General features: G+C 44.0%; 1 protein-coding gene across 1 annotated transcript in view; it reads left to right on the plus strand.

The window, feature by feature from the left end:
• The window catches only part of PAX2 (paired box 2), a 195338-nt gene that overhangs the window by 82576 nt on the left and 99739 nt on the right, over positions 1-13023 (plus strand). Inside the window, exon 5 of the mRNA XM_053312133.1 lies at positions 8112-8231. Within this exon, the coding sequence (XP_053168108.1) occupies positions 8112-8231 (120 nt within the window). The remainder of the gene's footprint in view (positions 1-8111; positions 8232-13023) is intronic.

Here is a 13023-nt window from a genome sequence, read left to right on the forward strand (position 1 = left end):
TCACTGGGAGGGATGCTGTGCTGGGTCGAATCAGGATAGTTGATTTCTCCCATTTATTAAATTGGGGAAAGACCGTTGTTTCCCCCCATTTTTTTAAATAAACCATTTGGTTTACTTATACCTAGTCCTCCCCGGACTAGGACCGGGGAGACCCGAGTTCAAATCCCCATTCAGCCATAATACTAGCTGGGTGACTCTGGGCCAGTCACTTCTCTCTCAGCCTAACCTACTTCACAGGGTTGTTGTGAAAGAGAAACTCAAGGATGTAGTACACCACTCTGGGCTCCTTGGAGGAAGAGCGGGATATAAATGTAATAATAATAATAATAATAATAATAATAATAATAATAATAATAATAATAATACCATTTGCTTTAATAACTTTGTTTCCTGCACCTGTTGGATTTCTGTTTTTTCTTCTAAAATGCTGCCTACCACCCTGCAGTTTTTGTAAATGTTTTTGCTAAAAATAGTTGCAGTTTCTTAGAATATCTGTTGCCTGATTAGTCAGAAGAACATTTCTAATGAATCAAAATAGTCCTTCAAATATAATGAAATATTTGATTCATTCAAATATAAGAAAGTAATAACTTTTAAAGTTGCCTCTTTGTGCAGCTAGCAGGAGCATAGTCCAGCTCTTATTTGGGGGGAAAAACAACCCCCATATTTCATGTGGGCTTACCTTGGTAGATGAGAGGAGAGAAAATATGACAAAAGAGGGCCTCTCTTGGCTGAAAGAGTACCAGCGAACAAAGGCTGTGGCTACAGAGATTGGCTCAGGCATTGGCATTAGACTCTTTTGAGGGACCAGGATCCTTAGCAGTTGCCCAGCAATGCTGATCTCTGACACCAGCACTGGACAGGAGAGAAGCCAAAGAAAGGAAGGTTGGAAGAGGAAGTAGTCCAAATTCATGAGGGACAGGGGCAAGGGGCAAGTGGAACAGTCTGAGAAGGGAAGGAAAACTAGATGACAGACTATGCAGAGGAGAAGTAGATATGGTTAGGAGCTGCAAAGATTAAAAAGACTGAAGTTTACACACTAGTTTGAAACAGCCAGTCAGATCACTGAAGGCCTCAACTAGTCTATATTGCAATAATGTGCTACAGGACTTATAGATGGGGAGTGTCCCCATATAGTGCCAATGACAGATACCTCTCAGTAAGTGGAGAAAACACCTCCATCGTCTCAGCCCAAACACTGAAAGTGGGCAAACAAATAGATAAATATTCCTGGTTATCCCTTGCAAAAGGAATAAATGGCACTGGTTCCCATCCCTCCTCCCACTTATGGCTACCATTTTCCAGCACCTTTTCCCCTCTCTCTGTGCTACAGGACCACATTCCTAGTTATCTAGTGAGCGTATTTCATAGATAATTTCCGCTCTAAAAACTCAGGGAGGATAAGAGAGCCATCCCCACTGTTAAATCCTTCAGCTGCTAAATGGCTATCACTCAAGTTAAGGGGCAAATCAGGCCAATGGCAGGAAAATAAACAAAAAGCAAAATAAAAGGGATTCATGTTCTGGGTCTGTTAATGGGCTCTTCCTATGTGTCTGAAGACCCACAAAGGAGAAGGATGGAATACACTTTAGGTGGGAAAAGCTCTTTGTCTAAACTGTCTTGGAAGGCAAGTCCATGTGGTATACACCCTACCCATTCTCCTTCACCTCTGGGCAATTTCTCACCTCAGAGAGAGAGGCAACAAAAGAAGGGAACCTAGAGTGCTGGGTCTGGATCTGAAAGCCCTGGTTCAACTCCCTATTTAGCTATGAAGCTCATGGGTAACTTAAGGAAAACCGTTCTCTTAACCAAATCTACATTTTTAAAAAAGTTGTGAGAGAAAAATGTCACCCTTAATTCCTTGGTGGGATACAAATGAAACAACCAAACAAATACGCCAGTCCTATGCATCTGTATGGAAATAGGCCCATTGTGCTGAATGAGGCTTATTCCCAGGTAAGTGTGCATTGGGTGCAGCCAAAATGGACAATTCCAAAATGGACAACTCTTGACATGTCCATAGAGGTCACCCACAATAAGCATGAAAAAACTGATGTTTTGACTACTCCATTGACAGGTACTGTGTAAGTAGATATAAGATAAAATGAATAGAAGGGTAGCACTTTCTGAAAACAGTGTGAAGCTAATAACATTTAACTTATTTGCTATATTAAAACCATGCTCTTGGATCATAAACACCATTTTCTGGGTTGATGTCTGTGAGGATATGTGGATAGGTAATGATAAACAGAGGTCCAGAGATACAGCACACAGAATAGCTGCGGTTGTGGTATTATGCCACTCACATATACAGTAGCTGAGCTGAAGTGTGTGACTGTTTGTTTATCTTAGTGTGTGACTATTTCTTTATCTTAGTGTGTGACTATTTGTTTATCTTAGTGAGTAGTAGCTGACCTCATTGGAGTGATCTTTGTTATATGCTGATTAAAAAGAGACCATCAAGATTCTGCTGAGAAACCACTATCCCGTACAGAATAATAGCTGCAGCGGTATTTATTCTGTATAGTATTCTTTCTGTGGTGTAGAAATAGGAAAATCTTGAGGAGCAACTCCTCACTTCAGTATTTTTTGGGGAGAGGAAAGTCAGTTTTCAGGGGAGATATGGATTATTAGGTTTGGCAGGGGAGTTCAGAAAAATGGAGGGACTCAAATGCTTAGGGTGGGGATCTGCATCCCTGCTGTAGTTGGACTACTTCCTGCTGAGATGTAGACCAACAGAAGGGGATTAACATTCCCCTCTCCAAGTCTGCCCTTGGAGGTCTTTTCATGGAGACCGCCTAAAATGACCTGTCCTTGGAGCCTGATGAAATCTGAAGGATTCCTTGAGAGCCCTCAGGGAGTTCCCAGTTGGCATGGCTGGTTCTCCTGTCTGCACTCTAGTTGGGATGTAGGGACTTCAGGGGCGGCAGACACGATTTATCCTAAATACCCTCTCCCACTGGGCAGAGTTCATTCACTTCCTTGGTTTAGCCAAGAGTTGACAGTTGAACAGGCTTGAACAAGTGGCATAAAACATGATGTGAAACCAACTGAACATAGTTAAGAGCTCATTATTGAGCTTATCTTGTGGTGGTGGTAGTGGTGGTGGTGGTGGTGGTAGTGGTGGTGGTGAAGAAGAAGCAATTTGTCTCTGCTACCATTTTATCCTCGGGTACAGTCCAGCTCTTCTGGGTGGTTCAGAGCCTACTTCAACTTGGCCCACAGAATGCCATGAAAAAGCCCTCAAAAACACAATGTGATATATTTGCTAATAATAAAATTGTTCATGTTTGCCTTGACTTGGACACTGCTAGTTCTGCTAGTACAGTAGTGAGATGTGTCCCAAGTACCATCTGTTCAGGTGCTACCACCACCTGAAGTGAGACATGTGGCAATTCAGGTGAGTTGGCTCTGGCACTTCATTTGTAGACTTCTCATTCCAAAGACTTGACTGGTGCCAAATTCAATGCCAGGCAAAGACATTTTTATTCTGCTATACTTTTATAACCACTGTTTATCAGGTTTTATCTGTTGCATTTTTATCTAGTTCTGTTTTATATTAATTGTGTTATATCATTTTAATTTTGTGAACTTCCCTGGAATCACTGATGTGCTAAAGTGCAGGATACAAATGCAAATCCATGCTTGAAAGACTCAGGAGGATTAGCTAGAGTGGGATGGACTGAACAGCATTTAACTTTTGTTGGGATGCAGATGGATAAGATACCCTGGAAGGGAAAAGCAATTTCACTGGTTAGTTGCAAAGCAAAGGGTTTGGGGAACTTGAATATTTCATCTGGGTTACATAAAGAATGCAATGGTTTGCTCCAGTGTCCAATTATAGGCCTGGCTGGGAGGAATTGGCCTGAACAGGGGATACTAGAGATGTGCATGAAATGGATTTTGCCTTTTGCTTCAAGCATGAAATGAAACACAAAACAGCCAAAACGTTTCATTGAAACCGTAGTTGAACCGATTCTTTTGATGAAATAAGACTCAAAACATTTCAAGTGTTTTGGCCAAAGGGAACAATGGGGAAACTCGAAACATCCCATTGTTCCCCATGGGTAGCTCCTAGGGACACCAGAGTGGGTTGTGTGGTAGGGCATGATGGGTACTACCTACCACCCAACCTACAAGAAATGGGCAAGCAGGCAATTTTTAACCTTTTCCCCTAACCTCCATAGGATAATGCCACAACATTATCTCACAAACTAAACAAACCACAACTCAAGGAAGGCACCCAAGTTCTGCCTTTGTCAATCTGAGATCCAGCAAAACCAGATAGTTATAGCAGCAATAGTATAGCATATGATATTCAGCGCTGAGAAAAGAAAACTACAAAATCAAACCTTTCTTCCTTCTCTCTTGATGTATCCTTTTCAAGAGAGGCACAAGGGCTCGTTCTGCATCTCGGTCCCTTTGAATACATTTTGAAACACCCTCCTTTTGTATTCCCCCCCCCCAGCCAATGGGGCACAGTTGCCCATGACAACACTTGATTTGTATGATAACAGGCCAACCAAGAAAGGAGGAGATTGGAAGCCAATCAGAAGCCAGTGCCAGAAAACCAATCAGCAAGGGAAAAACAGGCCTCCGAAAGGGCGCTCGAAATATTGAAATGTTTTGATCAAAACAGAGTTGTGTTTTGAGCTTTAAAAAGGCCCTTTATTTGAAGGGTGTTTTGTTTAGAGCTTGAAACACTCGAAATGGCCGGTTTCAAGTCGAAACATTTCAATGTTGGAACGTTTTGCACATCTCTAGGGGATACACCGAGGGTATATTTTACTGTCAGGTGGCCATACTATGAGCCTAATATTTAACTGTAGCCAACAGAATCCTGAAAATCATGAGCAATTTTTTTAAAGAACAATCATGCAAAATAATGTTCAGTTCAGAGGTATTTATTTTATTTATTGTTGCATTATTTCTATACTGCCCCATCCAGCAGCTCTGGGTGGTATAGCGAAAGGAGAAGGCAAATAGGGGCAATGCTTCCTCAAAGGATAATTCTGCTTATTTTAAAACGTTTTGCCAGAAACCTCCTTTATGGTAACCTATCCATCAGTTCTCCTGCCCCTCCAATTTTGTCTCTGCTCACCCTATGAAAAATGTCTTGCTGCACCCCTGGTGCAGTTTCTGCTAAAAGCCTGGAAACCATCAGGGTTTTAGTGAGAGATTTCAGTGGTCAGGGAATGGAACTTCTACACATAGCACAGTTCTTTTGTTGTTGTTTATAATTTTAATTGTTTATAATTTACACATAATTATATAATTTATTATATAATTTTGTTTATAATTTTAATTGCATTTTAATTTCATATTGCAAAATGGGCCAAAGGTGACCTGCCAAAAAAAAATCCAAACTTCCTGCAATAATTTCACCTCCACCTTAGCTCATTCTAACTCATAGTAATCTGAAGAAAAACAGAATGATAGGGGAAAGTTATTAAAAAATAAAAAATGACAGGGAACAGAAAAAGGGGTGTCATAAAGGTGGAGAGAAGAAACTTCCCAACTAATTTGAGTGTTAACTATATCTTAATCTCCTATTGAAACAGTTTACCACCACCACCACCACCACCACTACTACTACTACTATTTACACATCACTTTTTGATTAAAAGGTTTTTAAAATGGTTTGCAAGGGAAGGAATTATTATTGTTATTTAGCAATTGGTTTTCAGATAAAATCATAAGTATCCAAGGTATTACACTTATAGTATGTTATTCTTTCCTTAATGTTGAGAGGTGCAACATGTATTGTTTTAGGAGCATAATTTGTTCCATGTAGAAACATACATTAAAGCAGTCACCACATATTTTTCTCCCATGGGTAAGATAGTCACACATAATGCTGCTTCAAATGTGAGTTAAATTGTCAGTATTATTCCTTGCCCCATGATTCAGATAGGCTGTCCAGCTAGCTTATTTTGTAAAATGACATATGTATATAAATCGAAGCCTGCATCTGCATTATCTTTTTTTTTTTTAAAGATAGCCAACTTGCAAAACTGCTCTGAGGATGGGGGTGAGGTGGGTTTGCAACACTGTAGGCACCAGCCAATCAGTGTTAAGTACATAACCAGAACCATGTTACTGTGCTACAGTAACATCATTGGCACAAGTTGCTCTCTCACACACAATTATTACTTCCTAGCATTGCAACAGCTGCCCAGCAGCACCCTTAGCAGCAAGCATAGTCATAAATTCAACTAGGTCAAGTTCAGCCACATTTTGACTGAGCACAACAGCTTACATATCTGCAGATTGCAGAGCAGTGAGTGAAGCACAATTTAGTCGCAAGACTAGACATGGAGTTCATCACAGCAATAACAAAGAAATATTACCCAGAGAGAGAGAGAGAGAGAGGCAAATATACATTTCTCAGCACAACACTATCTCACAAACAAAACAAAGCACAACTCAAGGATGGCAAGCACCCATGTTCTGCCCCCGTCAGTCTGAGATCCAGCAAAACCAGATAGTTATAGCAGCAAAATCACAGCATATTAGACTCTGCGCTGAGAAAACCACAAAATCAAGCCATCCTTGATTCTTTCCTCCTCTCCTGATGTATTCTCCGCAAGATATGCATGCTATAAGGGCACTCTCTGCCTCCAATCCCTTTGAATACATTTTGAAACTCCCTCCTTTTGTGTTCTTCCCTCCTCCTCCCTCCCCCCAGCCAATGGGGGCAGAGTTGCCCATGACAACAGTTGATTTGTATGATAACAAGCCAACCAAGAAACAAGGAGATTGCAAGCCAGTGTCAGAAAACCAATCAGCAAGGGGAAAAACAGGCCTTCAAAATGACACTCGAAATGTTTGAATTGAAATGGAGTTGTTTTGTTCCGAGCACGAAACAGGCCTTTTATTTGAAGGGTGTTTTGTTTTGAGCTCATAACAGCCCATTTCGAGCTTGAAACATTTTGACATTAAAATGTTTTGCACAGCTCTAGTTGTTAGGATAAGCATAATCATGCACACTGCTCTGGGCTTCTTGAAGAAAGAATGGGATATAAATGTAATAAATTGTTTTTCTCATAACTGTTTTTGATTGATGGGAAAGTTATTTGTCTGATCAGAACACAGTGACTGTACTTCTAGAGTAGCTTCCCTACCCAAAAACACTTTGTTAATACACAGTCTAAATTTCCAGTTTTGAAGAACAGTTCTTTTATCTGCTATGGATGTGCAGGTATAGGAAGGAGAGTGATCCATAAAAAGTACATCCCTGAAAATGCACTGTCACTGCTGGCAGGCCTATTGATGGTACATAGAAAGTGCATAAAGGGCAAATTGGGTAGCAATTGGAGCTATTTGCCTTCAGAAAAATGTATGCATTGTGTTCAATATTCTCACTTCAGAATACTGCTAGTTTTTTTATAACAAAGAACAAGATGTTTATGTGATTTCCCAATAACAATGGTTAAACATTCACAAAATATAAAGATACAACTTCCATTCATTGAAAAGTGTAATGCACATTGCCACAATGGAGCAATGTTGTTTGTTTTTTGTTTTGCTAAGGGATTTGCATGTTCAGACAATGCCCAAATAGTAGGAACAACCTCACCTCCTTAAATGAGTAAAATAAAAGATAATGTAAGAGGATAAGACTAAATGTCTATGAGTTTCAGCTTCTCACCAAAACTGGATTATTCTGCTGCAATGCCAATATATAGAGACAAAGACTTAGAACTACACAGCATGAGAAAACCACAGGGCAGGTAAAAGGTGAAGGCAGAGGGCACATGCAGGAGAGAATCAGTGGGTGGAAGAAGGACATTTTTCCATGCAACTCTGCCTGCTAATTCTGTCTTGCTAATGCCAATGGCTTACCTACTGTGCAAGGAACTACTGAGCTGAGTGAGAGGTGCATGTGCTGCTTGCAAGCCACTCCAAAGCAAAGCGATTTCATGAAGAATTCCTAAATTGTGAAGTTCAGAGTAGGGCATTTGGGGGCCCTTGCTTTAGCTGGAAAGTGCTGGCAATTCTTGGGGTGAACAGGACCATCTCTGGAGAGGCTGGTGTGTGTGTGTAGCTTTCTGCCTGCTTGCTGGCTGCTGCTCTCCTCATGGGCCTTTCTCCCTTTTCATTTTGTCCAGTTCCCAGTACGGCATCCCCTCCCGTCTCCAGTGCCTCCAATGATCCAGTGGGCTCCTACTCCATTAATGGGATTCTGGGGATTCCTCGGTCGAATGGTGAGAAGAGGAAACGTGATGAAGGTAGGGGGAGGGAGGGGTTCATCCTCCCTTTTTCTTTCCTTTTCTCCCCCCGCCCCCCGTACACTGTCTCCCTCATTCCCATTCTCTGTTCCTCTTTCTGCCACCCCTGAGCTCCAGTTTCAGACCAGGACTTGCAGGTGCTTTGCATAATAGTTTTAGATCAGGGTTTCTCCACAGCTGCTCTGGAAAGCCTTTCATGAGAGGTGACATTCCTCAGTCATCTGGTTGGCAGGCAAAGCAGCCTCTTTCATTCCCAGAGCAAATGGATTCCACCCTCTACTCGTTGCTGAGAAGGACGAAACCCCCCACCCTGCCCGCAGTGTGCAGACTGAGAATTGAAGTGGCAGCAAGGTGACTCATCCTTGCCCTCCAATCTAAATCGGCAATAGGGTGAACCTGTAAAGAGCCACATACATACAGCTGTCCCCACCCCACCCCAGCAATGCCATTGTATTTGAGACAAGAAACAGAGTCTGGTTTACAGTTCTCTACATTTCTAGAAAAGAGAAGGCTACATGCATTCAGAAAGTGAGAAACAGAAAATATCCATCCTTTTAAACACATGCACAAAATGGTCATATGACATTCAAATGTAACTGATCCATGTGATCTTGAAAATGTAGCCTGTGATGGCAAGCAATGGCTGCATTCACATATAGCGGAACCATGGGTCCAATGGACCCACAGTTCCGTGCCCTCCCTCCCCTCGCTCTCCTGTCCAAATCTGGAAGTTCAGGAGAGTAGTTTCTCTGAAGCCAGCAAGACTACAGAGAGGCAGGGGAGCTGACTGTGCAGGCTTTCTTCTTGACAGGAGGACAGCCTACACAGCCAATCACACTGGAGTTGAGGGAGGAGCTTCCTCCCTCAACTCTGGTTCCAGGGCCAGCAGGTGAATATGGATGTACTGCAGGCTGCCTGGAACCTCGGGTTGTGGCAAAAAAACCCATTACAACCTAAGGGTTCCGATTGGAGTTCCAATTCTGAGCTCTCTGTTTCATTGCTGTGCCAGACTCCAGTTCCCTGCATGTGGACGTAACATCTGCAGAACTGCAGGCCTATTCAACTGCGGTTCTGCATTCTGTGCAAATGTGGCCATTCTTTCCACAGAGCAACTTCTCAAGTAAATGTGGGCCAAATGTCACATTATATGGGAGATCCGTTAACATCTCCCGGGTTTTTCTTCTTTGAAAAGTAAGTTTGTGTGAGGGGTGAGGAAAGGAATGGTTTGTATCAAAGACATGTTACAGGGAAGTGTTTATCCCCCAGTTCTATAGTGCAGCTGACTTTGCTGCACTATAAGCCTCACAAGCACCACATGAGGGTGCCTGTATCTTTCCTCCTCTGTAACTCATAGCATATATAGGAAAGCAATGTGTACTGGGGAATCAGCAGAGGCAAAGGGTTAAAGCCTTCCTCATGTCACAGCCCTGATCCAAAGCATCCCTATGACTGCTTTTAGGAGAATACATTGGGAGATCTAATCATGGACCTCCCTTGTAATGTGTAGTTTGGACTCGTTTTGTGATTGGGGTGTGTGCTTTGCACACTAGTGAGGCATGGGGTGAAATGCCAACATTTAAGGGTGAGGGTTATTCCACACTTTTACAGTATGAAGTAATACAGCCTATTCACAGATCTAGATACAATACAGGTCAAATCAATTCGGCTGTCTAAACTGATCACAAGTTACAGCAGTGGTTTAGGGTGGGCACAGGTGGTCCATGTTCTCAAGGGCAGCTCTCCCCTCCCCCACAGAGGTGGGCCACCTGACCCAGCAGCCCACAGGGAGGCTTCCCTGCTGACCAAGTGCTGTGCTGAGCACTCAAATGTCCATCACCAGCTGAGCGGTGGGGCAGGCTGTGGCAGCTGGTGAGGGTGGAGTGGCGAGAGGTACCCTTAAAAGTCATTACCAGCAATACCGCCGACACTTGGAAGCCACAGGGAACAGTGGCACCCTGCCCAGCATCCTGTGTGGCAGCTGCCCTGCCTACGACACTCACCTGGCCTCTGTGCATGTGTGGCAGCCATTTGCATGGTCTTGCTGACCATGCAAATGGCCACCACACATTTGCAGAGGCCAGGTGAGTGCCGTAGATGAGGCATCCACCGTGCAAGGTGCTGGGCGGGGCATTGCTGCTCCCCACTGCTTCCAGGTTCTGGCGGTATCACCGGTAATGACTTTTAAAGGTACCCCTTGCTGCCCACCTAGCGCTGCCCTCACCAGCCGCCACTGGAGACAGGGCCGCCTCCCTGAGGGCTGCTGGGTCAGGAAGCCTGCCTCTGCTGCTGCCGCCACCACTAGTGAGGTGAACAAAACCATGGGGAGAAGGGGCCAGCAAGTTGGCCACAGAACAGTGCGAGGCAACCCCAGAGGCAGGGCAGCATGGGATCTTGGGACCTAGGTGCCCTATTACACCTCCGCTCCTGAAGTGCAGGATGAGCAGTTTAGACAAGTGATGCAGAAGTACAGAGACAGGAAGCATGAGATAATTATGCTTCCTGTTCCACCCACAATTCTGTCACATCTGAAGCCACTTTCAGAACTAGTTATTAATATGATAGGCAGAACTTTGTTATGGTGTTCTACAAGTTGTGGAAAAATGTAAATGTATAACAGCCTTGGGTAAGATGAATGAGAAGTGATGTGAATTAGAGCAGAGGAAGGGTGGAGGGTAACCCTTTCCCCTGTGTTGTGGTCCTGGTCAAAACTCCCCGCCCAAGCCAGTGGTATAGTAGAGTGCAGGCACTCCGTGATAGCCCCTATGGTAGGGGTGGGGAACCTTGGCCCTCCAGCTGTTTTTTAACTACAACTCCCATCATCCCCAGCCTGGGAGTTGTAGTTAAAAAACAGCTGGAGGGCCATGGTTCCCCACCCCTGCCCAATGACCATGCCCACACTGACAATCAGAGAGGCCAAGAAGGACCGGCACTCTGTTCCTGTGTGTTCCTCCTCCACTACATCCCTGCCCCAATCTGCTAATTGCCCTGGGTGGGAATTTGCCTTTGGTAGCCAAAGAAGCTTGTCTCATAGCAAAGAACAGGTCCATTTTCATCTGGACCACAGTGCGGGGGGAAGATTTAACTCCCCTCCCCATGCCATGGTTCCAGTGTGGCTTCCAGCTGCTATATTAAAAAAAGGTGGAAGTGTAATCTTGCTTCAAGCATCACTTATAATTTTGGGCTTTGAAAGGACAGAGAGGTTGGGGCAGGCTCCCACATCATCTGCATGAGTCCTATTCCACCCCAATATCCCAAAGCCTTTCTTCCAGTTTCTCTCTGTTGCTTTCCCTCTCTCTCTCTTTTGCTTTGCAAGCATCTGAGTGGAAGGCAAACAGGGACAAGGTCACCGGAAGACTGTGTTAAGGGGTGAGGCTAAGGGGAGCAGAGTAGTCCATAAGAATTGTGGACCGGAGGATGCAAACCTACTCTACTGTCAGGCTTGTAGGTAGTACATATGGAGGGTATTGAGGGGCATATCAGGGATGGCTTGCCAGTGAGGTGGGGGTGAGGCGATGGCCTCCGGTGGCACCTGCGCCCTGGGATGGTGAGCTGTGAGCCTCCCACCCTGCTCCCCACCACACAGGATCATTGCCTCACCTGCTGGGCCACTCATCGCTCCATGCTGTCATTTCCCAGCTGGCTAGCACGGCACACGTTCCAAGTGAGTATGAAAGAGGAGAATCCAACCAGCTGCCTAGGACTGTGCTAACTGGCTGGGAAATAGTGACAGGTGGCATTTGTGCCCTGATGCCCCCTAATTCCATCATGCTGGCATGAGAATATAGGTGTGGCCCATCAGAGGCCAGATCAACCATAGTGCAAGAGAGAGAAAATAACTCGTCTAGCTGCCTAGCACTGCTCTAACTGCCTGGGAATTGGCAACGGGCAGTGGTGGCAAGGAGCAGTGAGGCAGGGAGCGGCAACAACTCTGGGCAAAGTGGGTGGTGGGGGTGGTGGTAGGATGCCCCGGCCGGCATGGGTGCTCACCTCAGGCACATCGGCACTTGAGCCGGTCCTGGGGCATGGTGACTATGTGATTCTTGGGGCAGTATGCCTTCCTAACTGCATGAACTTGGTTTTATGTTCTTAATCAGGATGCTAGTTTTTGTAATAAGGAATAAGATTTGTATGTGATCTTCCATTAGCAACGATCAGAAGATACAATTTCCATTCATTGAAAGGTGTTTTCTTATGTGCATTGCTACAGTTAAGCCATGGTAATTGTGGTGGTGATTTTGCTCTGCAATGGTGACTTTTGCTCTTACTGTTCATACATTTGCTGTTCCACACATTCCAATATATCTTGTCAGGCACCAGTAACACATCACTAGAAAACACAGATGTGTTTTCTAGTGATGTTTTCTACTGTAAAGTTTCCACTACTTTATAGAGCATGTGTGATCAATACTTGCCAACATACATTGACATAAGCAGTCAAGTGCATCAGTGGTATGAATAGTGTTGTCTCTTAAACCTAGTGATGCACATGTATGAATCCACCCTGATGAAAATATGAACAGATGAATTAAGAAGAAAATGGTGGTGGGGAGGGGGAAGTGATTGGTAAGGAGCAGGAGTGAGTCATGGCTGTTGTGACGTAAGCATGTGGGCTGTAAGGGTCAAATCTCTCCTCAGTTGCAATAGGAAGGTAATATTTCATGGTTGTTATAAGCATTGCTGTGATAATGTATAAACATGCTTTAAAAGTTCAAAAAAACCTATATAAATTATTTGTATTATTATTACCAAAGAGTACTATAGGCTCCTGAAAACTTTTGTGGGCTAAAACTCC

The sequence above is a fragment of the Hemicordylus capensis genome, chromosome 3, assembly GCF_027244095.1.
Source record: "Hemicordylus capensis ecotype Gifberg chromosome 3, rHemCap1.1.pri, whole genome shotgun sequence".
NCBI lineage: Eukaryota > Metazoa > Chordata > Lepidosauria > Squamata > Cordylidae > Hemicordylus > Hemicordylus capensis.